Raw genomic sequence first — 14952 nt, forward strand, 5'->3', positions numbered from 1 at the left:
TATAATAGGTAGTCAAAGCTGTTTACAAGTCAGTTTCAACAGTTAAGGCTGTTGAATGAGGATGAGAGAAAAAAAGAGGAGAGGAGGGAAGGTGATAGCTGAGGAGGTAATGGTAGACAGTTAATGAGGATGTGTGCAATGGCAGGTCCAGGAACAATTTAAAAAGTTTTCAGTTGCAGCTTTGAATCGTTTGGTTGCTTAATACTTTGAATATCCAGGGGAAGTTTGTTCCAAGAGAGGGCAGGGGAGAAACTAAAAAGGTTTTGTTCTATTTTGTTTTTTTGGTTTGTAAATTTGAAGTAGATTTTGGTCAGTGCTTTGGAGAGTCCTGGGGGGGGGGGTGTAGAGGGAGACAAGTGAGGAGATGTTGGGACAGAAGGAGGGCAAATACTGAATGGCATGAATGATTTGAAGCTGAGATAGAAGTAGTTGGTGGGGGAACTGTAACCACTAAAAGGTTTTAAGCGAAAGACTGTGATGAGATTTATAGGACTGATTAACAGCGAATCTGGCAACTTTATTATAGTTAGTTTCTAATTTTGTTAAGAGTGAATTCTGAAGGTTGGTGAGGATTTGTGAGCCAGCAAATAAGCTTGGGAGAAAGTAGGCATGGGATAGGGTCATTTTGGCTTCATTTGACAGGATTTTTTTATTTCTGTAAAGAAGAACAAGTTTTTTGATTTTTTTGTGTGCAGTTGTGTATGTGAAGGCCACATTTGAGTTGGTCATCTATTCTGATCCCGAGATTCTTAGTGTTTGATCCAGTTGTGATTGGAGTGTTGAGAGATGAGATAGAGAAAGTAGATTTGAGGTGGCTATGGGTTTTTGGTAGAAAAAGTAAGAGTTTAGTCTTCCTAGGATTTAGGATTAACTGATTCTTTGTAAGCCAGTTTTCGATGGATATGAAGGATTTTTGGGTAATGGAGTTTAGTTCAGAGAGAGTATCAGCAATGGTGATGACTGTCTACATATTGCACAAGTAATGATTGTGGACAGGAAGTATAGAGTACATTAGTAAAGATGTTGAAGAGTAAGGGGCCAAGAATAGATGGTTGGAGAATGTCCATTTTAATTGCAAGTGCAGAGGAAACTGTAGACAGCCATTTTACTGATTGCTGACAGTCATTGAGGGAACTAGAGAACCAGGTAATAGTTGAAGTGGAAAAATTAAGGTATGAGAGTTTGGCAAACAATAGTGGGTGGGAGACTGTGTCAAATGCCTTAGAGAGATCGAGAAAGAGGCAAGACACTAGTTTGTATCCTTGGCCAGGGAGATGGTGTTGATAAAGGATGCAGGGGCAGTAGAAGTGCTATGTTTTGGGGGGGGGGGGTAAATTTTCTTGTAGTAAGTAGTCAAGGATTTGCTTATGCACACATTTTTCTAATATTTTAGAGAGAGGTGATAAAATTGCTATTGGCCTGAAGTTTGCAAGTTCAGTGGAGTTTCATCCTTTGTGTATGGGTAAGGTAAAGAATTTTTTCCAGATAGAGGGAACTTTGGATTCAGTGACAGAGTGGTTGATAAGTATGGAGATAGGAAGGGCTAGAGAGTTAGCTGCTATCTGAAGGAAGTGTGGAGGTAGGTTATCAACTGAGGGGGAACAGGGTTTTAGTTTGAGAAGTAAGGATTTTATACAGCTGGTTTTGTTATGGTTTGCTACTGTAAAATATCGTGAGCAGTTTCCCATTGCATTTGTGTGTATTATTTTAAGCTGTTTATTACGAAGTCAGTTGGTGTTTCTGCAATGATTGCATGTGGTTCCACCTCACTTAGATGATCCCTGTTTCATTAAAGTCCACGCCAAAGATCTGTTTTGCTGATCTACTTTTTTATTGGTAAGTAATTGTGTATTACATGAAGATAATGTCTTAGTGTAGTTAAGGAAGTTGACCTTTTCATACTCTATTGTGTCACCTTGGAGTTAGCATATTTAGAGCTGTGTGGGTTCAGGGGGCATAGTTATCATATTTAGAGCTGTGTGGGTGTAGTGGGGGCATAAGGAACTTGTCTCCCTGCAGAAGTGTTTTGTGTTTGGTGTGCCTGGAAATGGGAGACTGATCTTCTTTAGGGTTTTCCCTGTTAGGGGTAGCCACAGCAGATCACCTGTCCGCTCATGATTGGCAGTGGAGTTTTACAGTGTCGAGTTGCCAGCCCGGTGCCCAACCTTCCACAGAAGGCACACACATGCACACACTCACACCTAGGGCCAAGTTAGAGTGTCCAATCCACCTACAGCATGTCTTTGGGATGTGGGAGGAAACCAGAGCACCCGGAGGAAACCCACGCGACCACAGGGAGGGCATGCAGAAAGAAATCTGTTTTGAATTCTGTCCCTGTTTGCTGGTTTGTACTAGCAGGTTTAACTACCTAGTGGGATACCTGATCTTAACAACTGAAGTAGGTATGTTTAACAGTTAAGATAGAGTCTCGCAGTACAGAAGTGCTTAACTGGTTTGTCTTTTTTGTCATATAGTGTAATCACCATGCTCTGTGTAGCACATCGGGTCCACTTCTAAATCTTGAAAGCTCATAATACTGAAAATTCAAAATACTGAATTTCATGATATTGAAAAAAGAATATAACACTTAAAATATTTCAGCGCAACTACATAACAAAACATATTACTGGTCTCCAACTATAAGCAGGGGGGCAAGCCGCCCTGCACCCCCCCCATGTGGTGGACACCCCCTGCTACTTAAATATATCAACTCCAAGATTGCATTCCACAGAGGAAAATGGCAAACATACCATTACGTGCTTCATGACTGCCTGTTGTAACCTTAGTCATGTTCCCTTTTAATTTGCAATACAACAACATAACTCATCTTAGTGTAGTAAAGTGCGATCTCGGAGTTTATATATTTAAGTAGCAGGGGGTGGGGGGGCACAGTCCCCCACATGGGTAGTGCAGGGGGGGCTTGTCCCCCTGCTAATAGTTGGAATAAACTAATATGCTTTGTCTTTTATTTGTTTCTCTATGTATTTCTGGTGGATTATTGTAAGTGTTGGTATCCTTTAGATCTGAAGTAGTTTACTTCATTTTGTCTTCAACTTGTGGGATACCGGATCCATATCAGATCCAAGCCGGCAATTGCACTAGCATCTGCTCTGAGCTCCAAGCTTTTCCCCTTACCCATAATACACCTCCACTACCTTCCAACCCCCAGATCTCGTTTGCCGCGGCTTGCCTAAAGCATCGTTATTTCCTGAGCTCCGAGTTAGTGAGTGGATTTTTTGCTTTTTAAGCAACTTTTTTCTAAAATTTTTCGGTGAAGGTGTTTTGTGTAGGTTCCCTCTCCTCCTCCCCTCGCTGGTGCGTTATGTGTTAGAAAGTTTCCTAAGTAGTTTTAGTGTTAGTTTGTTAGTCTGTATTGCTTCCCCTCCCCCCTCAGTGTTGTGTGTGCCTTGAGTGTGGGTGAGTGGTTTGAGAGTGGGAAATAGGTTTTTTCTTCTCCTCTTTCCTTCTGTAGTGTGTCTTCTTGTACAGTCATGGCTGACTCCAAGCCTGTATTTAAAAGGTGCACTGAGTGTGGCCATAAATTGTCTCCTGCGGATGGCAACACTCTTTGTGTGATGTGCTTGGGCGTTGCCCACTTGACTACAGATTGTACTATCTGCGCAGGTTTTAACCCACTCTCTATTAAGGACAGGAAGGCTAAGTTGGCCCTCAAAGGCCTTCTTTCCACTTCTGAGGCGGCTGCCTCATCCACAGCTTCAGTCATAGTGGCTGCTGTGGCCACCTCTCCTTCCTCTCTTGCCTTTGCTTCTCCTCCATCCCAGGCTGATATTCAACCTCCCGCTTCTAAGCCTGTGGAAGTGGAGCAGAAAAGGGGCAGAGAGAAGGAGAGAGAGCACATGGACAGGCACTCTTCTAAGCCAGAGAAACGGAAGAGGTCTCTGGACCTTCCATCTACTCCCGCCACAAGTCAGCCTAGTATCCATGACTCCCCTCTGTTCCGATCTCCGAGATTTTCCCCGGAGCCGGAGGAGACACGTTCTCCATCTAGGGCCTCGGTTCCTTGACCCACAAGGTCTGAGTCCGTGGCCTTGTCGAGGTCCATGTGGAGCTAATCAGAAGTTGACATGGATAAAATGATGAGGCGGTTCATTCATACTCAGATCCAGATGGGGGTCTTCCCAGCCCCCAGCCCCCTCTCCCTCTGGAGGAGGGAGCTCGCTTCCTTTTTTTGCACAGATTTCTACTTCTCCGATCTGTCCACCGGGTTCGAAGTACTCTGATCCGAGGATGGCCTTAGTCAGGGGGTCAGCACTGGTGGTACCTGCTTCCTCGATGCCGACAGCTGCCTGGAGCATGTCAGATCCGACCAGTTCAGATCAGAGTGGTTCTCTGAGCCGGAGCTTGGGTGTCAGATCCAAGGGAGCAGAACGTTTTTCATCGGCTCCGGCTTTGTCGGGCCAAGTTCACTCCCTCGGAGCTCTGTCCACTTCAGGCCTGGCTCCAATTCTCACTTTGGATCCGGGGAGACCGGCTTCCTTATCGGTTCCCCAGGAGGTTCGCTCTCCCTTGGCATTTGATGTGATAGAAAGGGTTCTCTCTGCCAGATCGAGAACCTTGACTATCCCCTCGGACTCTGCCCCAACCCCCATGGTTCTATCTACGAATCCCATCATTTTACCAGAGGGACAGCTCGTGCTCGAGGAGCCCCAGACAGTTCCCCCGGCAGCAAGTGGCTTGCGAATTCCCCCCGGAGAGCACCACCGGAGACGTGCCTCGCAAGGATACGTGTAAGAGGAGGCACTTGGACTCCCCCGAGTCACTCACTGAGGACACGGATTTGGATGATGGGGAAGGTTCCCCCCAGGTCACCTCCCGAGGATGTCTCCTTTGGAGACATCATGGAAATCCTTCGCCAACGGGGAGGTTGGTCCATCCCCAAACCTTCTTCTGACGAGTCCGTGTTCCTGGAGGCTTTCGGCAAGGGCCCATCTACTTCCTGGTTGTTCTCTCCCGCAGATCCTCTTGTGGACCTTGTCACCTCACTGGCCTGGAAGGAGACGGACACAGTGGAACCAATCCCTAAATGTCTTGATAAGATCTTAAGTCCACCATCGGATAGGCCAGCGTGGAGCAAGGGCTCCCCCATAGACGCTATGGTGGTAGCAGCAGCCACAAAGAAGGAACTAGCCCAAGAGAGTTCCTCGGTTCATCCTTCTCACCGATAGTTGCAGATGATGGACCGCTTAGGGAAGCGGGTTTATGCATCAGCAACCTTTTCCATTAGAGTGCTGAACTACCTGGCCCACGTCACGAGACTCCAGCGCGGCCTGGTCAAGGAACTAGCCGAGTCCCCCCCCCCCCAAGTCCATGTCGCAAGAGGACAGGGACTCATTCTCCGTGAGGATGGCCACTTTGAAAGCTGTCTCCAACACGTCCATGCGACTCCTCTCACATGCTACTGAAGGAGCAGCTAGGGTGGCTGGGTCTGGTGTGTCCATGAGGCGCAATGCCTGGCTCAGACTGTCAGTTTTCGGAACCTTTCAGGGCGTCCGTTACCAATGCCCCTTATGACTGCTCTACTCTCTTTGATAAAACCGTCAGAGACTTTAGTCCAGAGTGAGAAGGATGGGAAGAACACTTTCTGACATTGGAATCCCCTTCTCGAACCCTCAAAGATCCTTTTCCTGGAATCAGAGAGGCAAAAGAAGATGTGGTTCTGGAAGTCACAGTATTCCCGGGACACTCAGGGCTGTTCTTCCCCCAGAGGCAGAGGGGGGGGCAGATTGGATGCTGGCCCAGAGGCAGAGGGGGTCAGAGAAATTGTGGGTCTCAAGAACCTTTCTCGGACAGGCCTGGACAGCAACCCTGAGGGGTTGCCCGACTGCTCTACTGTGGAAGCAGTCGGGGGACGATTGTCATTGCACCTGGTGGCATGGGAGTCCATAACATCAGACCACTGGGTGCTTCATATATCCAGAGGATACTGTATCCCCTTTGTGGTTTCTCCCAAACCTCCAAAACACCTCCTGGACGTACCACTCACGCAAAGGGAGGCAGCAGCACAGGAAATTTCTAAGCTGCTAGAAAAATGAGCCATTGAACCTGTCCCCCCAGATCAGTCCGGATCAGGCTTCTACTCCAGGTTTTTTGGTGCCAAAGAAAACAGGGGACTTAAGGCCCATTCTGGACCTATCTACCTTGAACCTATCAGTTGCCAAAGAAAAATTCCAGATGATCACACAGTCCATTATATGCCGTACCTGCAAGAGAGTGACTGGATGTGCTCGTTAGACCTCCAGGATGCCTATTATCACATAAAGATGCACAGAAGCTCCAGGAGGTTCCTCCGCTTCCAGCAGGTTCCTCCGCTTCCAGCTAGGAGTCTATCATTACCAATTTCTAGCCCTACCCTTTTGTCTCACGACAGTCCCCAGGGTGTTCACTAAAGTGATGGTGGTAGTAGTGGCTCACCTGAGGCTTCAGGGGATTCAGGTCTATCCATATCTAGACAATTGGCTCCTCACTGCTCCCACCAGGCATCTGCTTTCTCAAACCAGGGATTGTTTCTTAAAGCTTGCCCTGCATTTGGGGATCACAATCAGCACTTCCAAATAACTTCTAAATCCTGTCCAGGTGATAGACTACATTGGGGCAAGGAGAGACACCTTACAATGCAAAATCTTCCTGACCTCGGAGAGAGTACAAAACCTGAGGATGCATGTCTCTCTGATCTACTGTTGTCATCTTCCATCAGCAGAATCAGTGTTGAGGGCCTTGGGTTCAATGGCAGTGACCATAACGCTTCTTCCATGTACCCGGTTACATATGAGAATTCTACAGTGGACACTAGCTGTACAATGGTCCCTATTGGAACTTCCATTATCATATCCAATACAACTCAGTCGAATCTGTCGGCTGTCCCTTCTGTGGTGGATGTGCTCTCTGGAGATCTTGGAGGGACGACCCTTTGTTTCAGCTTATGTCCAAGCCACAGTGACCACAGACACTTCTCAACTCTGGTGGAGGGGGCACTGTTCGGGCAGGGCAGTCCAAGGCCTGTGGTCTCCTGTAGAGACCAGCTTGCACATAAATGCTCTAGAGATGAGGGCGGTCCTTTTAGCGTTGCAGAACCTTCATGCCTTTCTTCCTCTGGGAACCATTGCAATTCAATCGGACAACATGTCAGTGGTCTGGTACATCAACAAACCGGGAGGAACCAGATCTTACCCCTTTTGTTGTGAGGCCATGAGAGTATGGGAATGAGTGATCTCCACCAGTCGTTTTCTCATAGCAACGCACATTCTGGGATGGTCCAACATTCTAGCGGACAGGTTAAGTCGGACAATTCTGATACCATACGAGTGGTTACTGACTCTTTCAATAGCGGAGCAGATCTTCCTGGAGTGGGGTCAGCCTTGCTGCGATATGTTCACATCTCCTTCCAACGTGAAGTGCAGTGAGTTTTTCGCCGTGAACCCCCTGCTGGGGGAGTCCCCCAGAGATGCTCTAGTCCATGCTTGGCCTCCCAGTTTTCTGTATGCTTACCCTCCAGTACCTCTGATTCCGAGGTTTCTACAGAAAGCTCGTCGACTGGGGCGCAAAGTATCCTCATTGCCCTGATTTGGCCTCACCAGATATAGTTTCCCTTCCTTTGGTCTCACCTTCTGGCTCCGCCTTGGATCTTGGATCCCATTCAGGATCTGATTTCACACCCATCGGGGGTTCCTCATCCGAACCTGGACAGTTTGAAGCTCTCAGCTTGGCTGCTCCAGTTTCCATGATCGCTAGGACTCCTGGATTATCCTCTTAAGTTAGGTCGATTATGGTGGCTGCTCATAAGTCTTCAACCAGGAATGCTTACCACAGCAAGTGGAAATGTTTTTCCTTTTGGGCGTCTCAAAGGAGTGTTTAGACCCCATTCATGGCTCCTATTTCTGCCATTCTTGATTTCCTAGCCAATATTTTTCAGCAGGGAGATGGTTCTTCTCCTATCAAAGTTCAATTGGCTGCCATTTCTCTTTTTCATGTTAGTTTTTTTTTTTTTGATATTATGAAATTCACTATTTTGAGTTTTCAGTATTTTGAACTTTCAAGATTTTGGACTCAGTATTTTAAATTTCAAGATTATGAGCTTGTAAGATTTAGAAGTGGACCCACCACATCAACATTAAAGTACAGATGCTAAGACAATTTTGTGTGTTTAAAATTAGTTGTTGCAGTGTAAGAAGAGAAATATCTTCTTTCAGAAATGTTCATGATAGGTCAGTTCCATTGCTTACAGTTGGCCATATAAGTTGCATATAGAACAGCTAAAAGAACAAATAAAACTTGACAACAGTTGCTTAATATTGTTAAAAAAGCCATTTTAAATGTCTTTTTTTTTTTTTTTGCCTTCCTAATAACATTTGTTTAGAGATTCAACCAAGAACGCTTGACCAGCTGCAGCAGGAAGTGGACTCACTACGTGAGCAATTAAGACTAAAATGTTTAGAAGTTGACCTGAACTTCGAAAAGTATTCCAGGCTTCAGGAGCAGTACAAAAAACTTGAAGGTACAAGTGGCTTTGTTGTAGAAGAGGATAAGCGCATTCGGAATGTGGAAACACAAACTGATAGAGAAAAAGACTTCAGACTGCCTGAAAATGGCAGCACCTTGGAAAACAAAAAGCCTTGGATACTGACTGAAGAACCAGCAAAGATAGCAGCTAGGATTGAGAAAACAAGGAACCAGGTTTCTGTGGCATACGATGACAACGAATATGAGCCATATGGGTTACCTGAAGTGGTCATGAAAGGTAAGACAGGTCCATCAACTTAGCACCTGTATATTTTAAAAATGGTGCTGAAGAAGAGGTGACATTTCTGTAGTGTACATTTTGTGCACATTTTTGTACTGCTTTCCCAGAATTTTATTCAGTCATTTTGCTGCATCACATTTAGTCCAGTTTGCAGTTTGTTTGGTCTTAATAAGGTGATAGATGTAGTTGTTTCAAATGACTGAAGCTGTCTTAGACTTAACTTGTGTGGTGCATCCTTGATATAGTTTGTCAGTTCCCTGAAACCTACCTATTTCTCCTTTTCGGGGAGTGACCTGAATGTTTGCTGCTCTCTTGTTGCAGAGAGTTGTGTCCTAGGGTACATAGTTGTTTAGTCCTTATACTGTTTGAAAAATTGAAGGTAGCAAACATTCAAAATAAGAGACATATATTTGCCTTTTAGAAAGGTACCTGGTTGAAGTTGCTTTGAGAAGAACAACTGCAATACGACAGTTGGCTTTCTTACCAACTGATGTCATTCAGGCTAGTTTTTGCTGCATTTTTGTGCCTCTTTGGCATTAGTTATCTTTTTCACCTGATGTACCACTGCTATTGGCAAACTTGTGTTATTATATAAAGCCAGCATTACATTCCCACCTCTAGTTCTTCCTGCTTTGAAACCATTAGTCACTAGTTTTCATTTCACAAGTTCATTGGTTCCTTTGTTTTTCAAGGGTTGCCAACAAAAAAGAAACTGCTTTTTTTGTTTTCTGTCATGGGGAATCCTAACTTGCATATCATTTGCTCTACGTCTATTCTGATATGTCATTTCAGGTTAAGTCAGTTAGCAGGTGTCTATGGTAGGCAATTCCAAATATTTTGAATTACGGTGCGTCTTTTTTGGGGGGACAGCACACAACGGTGATAATTGTAAGGACTGTGTTAAAGTTATTTACTTGTATAGATAGCCCTGGAAGCTCATTAAAAGTAAAATTTCAAAATCTTGAACTAAGACTGAAAAGAGGAAAAAAATCAGAAATGTCTGGTGGCAATAACCACCCTAAACTACCTGTAAAAGAGAAGAAAAATAGGATGTTAAGTTGTCTATCTCGCCTTTGTTCTTTCTGGTTGGGATCGAAGCCGATCCTCGGCTCCGACTTGTCCATCTTCTATAGCTCGAGAGCTGTTTACTGGCTCTAGGCTACCCCTTATCCCATGATGCCTAGCGCTAGCGACCCAGATCTCGTTTGCCACTTCAGCTGCGAGGTGTCGTTTTTCTGGCTCAGGCTTGTATTGACTTTTTTCTGTGAAATAATCTTTTTTCTTAGTAGGGTATTCTTAACTTTTAGTTTTATACTTGTTGTGGTAGTTGAGTATATTTTTTGTAGTCCTCCCTCCCACTCTTAGAACGTGTTTTTTTCTTCCTCTCCCCCTCCTTATCCTTTTCTTGTCAGGTTAGCCATTTAGGTTAGAGGCTTTACTTATACCTTCTTGTTAGGCCAGCCATTTGAGTTAGAGGCTTCCTAAAAATAAAAAAAAACTTTAGTCTGTATTATACTGTACTGTCTGTGTTTTTTCTGTAGACTGTGTATTGGTTATTAACTATTGTCCTTTTGATTCAGGATGTCTAAAGAATCCAAGGTGTCTGGATTCAAGAAGTGTGACTCATGCTGTCAGAAAATGTCTCTGACAGATGGGCACACTTGCGTCTACCGCTTAGGCGCTGTGCACCTGCAGGACTCTTGTTCCATCTGCCATGCATTTAGTCCAAGAGTTCTGCAGGACCATAAGAATAAGCTTATTCTTAGGGGCCTTTTAAAGCCCCAGGATTCACCGGCCAAGACTCAGCCTGTGAAATCCCCAAAATCGTCCAACTCGTCGGCTCCAAGTGTGGAGCCATCTTTGGTTCAGACTATACCTGCTACTTCGGTTCTGGCCAGAACTGATAAGACTCTCCCCATCGGCTCCATCAGAAACTTTGGAGCCATCATGGAGCCACAAGAGGCTCTCTGGAATCGATTCATTTGGCTCCTCGGTCTCCCCTGCTTCAGAGCGAGCGCAGTCACAGATCATCTCACTCCTCTCGATCTTCTAGGTTCTCTGATCACAACGTGGAGAGAGTGGTCAGTAGGTTGCTTAAGCCGCAGGCGCTTACCAAGATGTTGTCCAGCCCTCCTCAACAGGTGTCGGCTCCGTCCACTTCTATCGGTTCCTCCTCTGACTCCATTGAGCTCGGAGCCGGAGTTCATTGGGGTTCGAGTAGTGGAACCATCTGCTCCGATAACTCTTTCTCCTTCGGTTCCGTCATCAGCTCAGATTCCCTCGATGGTGCTGTCCGTCGAGGGATCTGGGCGCCGGGGCTTCCTCTGCTCCGAGGGGGCGAGTGGCATCGGACCCTTGTCCAACCCCATTCTCCCTCTTGGAGCTTCGGCGCAGGTGAGCTCGGCTCCTACATCGGCCTCGGAGCAGTCTCCCTCGGTGCGGAGAAGGATTCCGATTTCCTCGGAACCAGAGCCTTCTCTGCATCGTGGCAGGGACACCTTCGATGTCATGAGGAGTGTGCTGGCCACTGAGTCAGCTCCACTATCGGCCCCATCCGGCACTTCAGGGCAACCCCATTGGGTGTTTTCTCTTCTTCCGAGGCCTCCCCTGACCATTCTGAGGAGCCCCCTCATAAGAAGAAGTGCAAGAGGAAGCACATTGACTCCCCTGAGTCTGTCACTTCTGATACAGACTTAGATGACTTGGAAGGGTCCCCGAGATCCCCCTCTGAAGATGTTTCTTTTTCGGACATCCTTGAAATGCTTAAGCATAGGGGGAACTGGAATCCCCTAGCCCCAACCGTGGATGAGTCTGTATTCCTGGATGCGTTTGGTTCCCGACCTTCCACCTCCTGGGTTTCTCCGCCTTTCAATCCACTTATGTCAGTGGTGGCTCTGAAGGCTTGGTCAGCTCCGGATAAAGTGGAACCAACTCCGAGGAGACCTGGTAAATTCATTACAGCACCCCAAGATAAGCAATTCCTTTCGAAAGGTGTTCCTGTTGATGCCATGGTGGTAGCAGCGGCCAAGAAAAAGGAGTTAGCGGAAACTTCATCTGTCCATCCTACTAACAAGGAGTCTAGGACCATGGACAGATATGGGAAGCGAATGTTTGCTTCAGCGACCTTTTCCATGAGGTCACTGGAATTACTTATGCCATTTTACCTGACTTCAGAGGGGTCTCCTTAAAGAGCTGTGAAATACCCTTCAAGATCCATCAGCTGAGGGGGCTCAAGCTAAAGTGGCTTCCCAGCTGGCGACCCTTAATTCTGTAGTCAACTCCTCCATGAGGCTCATTTCTTATGCAGCCGATGGTGCGAGTAGAGCCGCAGGTATGGGTGTGGCCTTGAGGAGAGACACCTGGATGTGGCTGTGTAATTTTGCAGAACCCTTTAGAGCGTCATTCACCAACATCCCCTTTGATGGTTCCTTTCTTTTTGGACCACAGGTGAAAGACACTTTGACTAGGTGTGAGCAAGAAGGCAAGAATCTCTCTGCTGTGGGAGTCTGTTTTTCCACTCCTTCCAGACCATACCCCGAGGGTCAGAAGAGTGGTAAAATGTGGTTTTGAAAATCCCAGGGAGCCTCGCCTGACACACGTAGCGATTTTTCCTCCAAGGGCAGAGGGGGGAACAACAACAGACGCCGCCCTCATGGCAGAGGGGGTCCGCAGAACCAGAGCAACAGAGAATATTTCCCTTCAAACACTCCAGCTCACAGCTTGGTTGCTCCAATTCCAACCCTAGCCAGGCTTCCCAGCATTTCCCTGGCCATGCGTGAGATTGTGTCCTCTCACAAGTCCATGACTAGAAAAACTTATGCTAGTAAATGGAAACGTTTTTCTTGTTGGGCAGAGGCTAGGAACATAGATCCCTTTTCAGCCTCAGTCCACAAAATTTTGGAGTTCCTAGCACAACAAAATTTTGGAGTTCCTAGCACAACTCTTTCATTCTGGGTCAGCTTCTGCTACAATTAGGGTTCATTTGGCGGCCATTTCTAACTTTCATGTTGGGTTGTCGAATTCAAACATTATGTCTCATAAGCTCTGTAAAGCCTTTCTAAGAGGGACTTCTCTCCTTAGACCTCCAGTGAGAGATCCCCCTCCTCCTTGGGACCTTAATTTGGTTCTAACCTCTTTAATTATGCCCCCCTTTGAACCTGCAGCATCCTGCTCAATTAAATTCCTATCTTGGAAAACACTCTTTCTGGTGGCTATTACATCAGCCAGACGCATCTCTGAACTTCAGGCACTATGTGTTTGTCCTCCATACTTGTTTTTTTCATAAGGCTAGGGTTGCTCTGAGGACTAATCCATCTTTCCTTCTGAAAGTCTGCTCAGAAAATTGAACCAATCTATAGACCTTCCTGTGTTTTTCCCTAACCACACCAACAAGGCAGAATACAAATTACACCAATCGGACGTTCATAGACAATTGCATTTTTACTTGCATAGGACCAAGGATACAAGGAAGTCGGACCAACTATTCCTTTCCTATGCACTAGGCAAACAGTCTCCCAGTTTCCAAAGTGATCTTATCCAGCTGGTTGTCTCATGTTATTACCTTCATTTATCAATTGAGAAACAAAGACTTGCCTATCAAACCGAAAGGTCATTCTACTAGGGCTTTGGCCACCTCTGTAGCCTTCCAATCTAGGTTGCCCATGGATTCTATTTGTGCAGCTGCCACGTGGGCAAATCCTCATACTTTTATTTCTCATTACAAACTAGATATGGTCTCCAGGAGCAGAGCTGACTTTGGTTCCACTGTTCTGAAGAGTCTGTTCCAATGAGCCGCCCAGGATTGTAGGTGCTAGGGACGCTGTCCCAACCAGCAAGAATGAAGATGAGATAGACAACTTAACATAAAGAAGTTATGTACTTACCATAATGTTCTTTGCTAGTTGTCTTCATCTCGCCTTCTTGCGTCCCACCCTCCGTCCCCCTGTCCTATTGGATCGAGAGGAGTTTTGGTTTCACTGGCTGAGTATTCTTCGATTTGTTTCCTCTGCATTCTTAGAGAGTATGATAGGTATGCTCAACCTGTTCTTGGGCAGGTTGTTTCTCTGGTTGAGTCTGGGGTTAGCTATTACAAATGAGATCTGGGTAGCTAGCACTAGGCATCATGGGATAAGGGGTAGCCTCGAGCCAGTAAACAGCTCTCGAGCTGTAGAAGATGGCCGAGTCTTCCTCGGCTCCGATCCCAACCAGCAAGAAGAAGGCGAGATGAAGACAACTAACATGGAACATTATGGTAGGTACATAACTTCTTTTTATTAAACCTGTTTTGAACCAGAAAGCTGAAGAAAAGCCACACAGCCCTGCATCAGAAGTCCCATACAATGGTGAAAACTGGACCCTCCAGTAACTGTACATATAAATAACCGGACCCTCCAGTAACTATACATATCAATATATTTCAGTTGTCTGTCGCTTCACTACTATCTGTATTCATGGATATGCTGCCTGCACATCGCTGGGCCAGTACTTAGCATTCACCCCTTCTGTTTAGTACCACCTCTCCCCATGTGTATTTTACCCTACATTTTCTGCCTTACCTACTCTCCCACTCCTAGCCTGTTGGTTGCCTGCTAATCTCTCAAAGTATGTACTTTTCTTCCATTTTTATTTTCCTTTGCGCTGCTGTCCTTGGCTAACTCTGTATTCTTTATCTTTTCAATCTGATACACTGCTTGCTGCTCTGCTGACTGATTGTTTTTCTCTTGCCCTCAACTGTCAGTCTAACCTTAATCTCTCCAACTCTACTGTCTGCAGGTTCTCCAACTGCCTCACTAATAGATTTCAGTCTGTGAAATGGATCTCTGGATGCTCCCCTTTCCTTTCAGTCTGTACCGGGGTTCCCCAAGGCTCCATCCTTGGACCCCTTCTATTCAACATTTTAGGGTTGCCACCTTTTAACAAGGCCAAAGGGGGACAGGGGTTGTGGCCAATATGACAGGGGCGTGGCCAATATGGCACTGGCCACACCCCCACCACGACATCACCAGAGGTGTTAAAGGAGATGCAGTATTACAGTTATGGATACAACATTGTGACATTACAGCATACTGAAAACTCAAACCATTTAAATGAAGTGAACTATTACTGCAGAAACACATTACTCAGTTGTAACAGTAAATAAACTTTAAAGGAATAAAAAACACACTACTCATTAAACAGACACTTGTTTGTTTAAA

The 14952-nt window shown here is 45.9% G+C and overlaps 1 protein-coding gene across 1 annotated transcript in view; it reads left to right on the forward strand.

The window, feature by feature from the left end:
* Window positions 1–14952, forward strand: part of LOC122805297 (centromere protein F-like) — a 670336-nt gene that overhangs the window by 424462 nt on the left and 230922 nt on the right. Inside the window, exon 9 of the mRNA XM_044075385.1 lies at window positions 8375–8755. Within this exon, the coding sequence (XP_043931320.1) occupies window positions 8375–8755 (381 nt within the window). The remainder of the gene's footprint in view (window positions 1–8374; window positions 8756–14952) is intronic.

Source organism: Protopterus annectens, chromosome 6.part1, assembly GCF_019279795.1.
Source record: "Protopterus annectens isolate FY-2018-M chromosome 6.part1, PAN1.0, whole genome shotgun sequence".
Taxonomy (NCBI): domain Eukaryota; kingdom Metazoa; phylum Chordata; order Ceratodontiformes; family Protopteridae; genus Protopterus; species Protopterus annectens.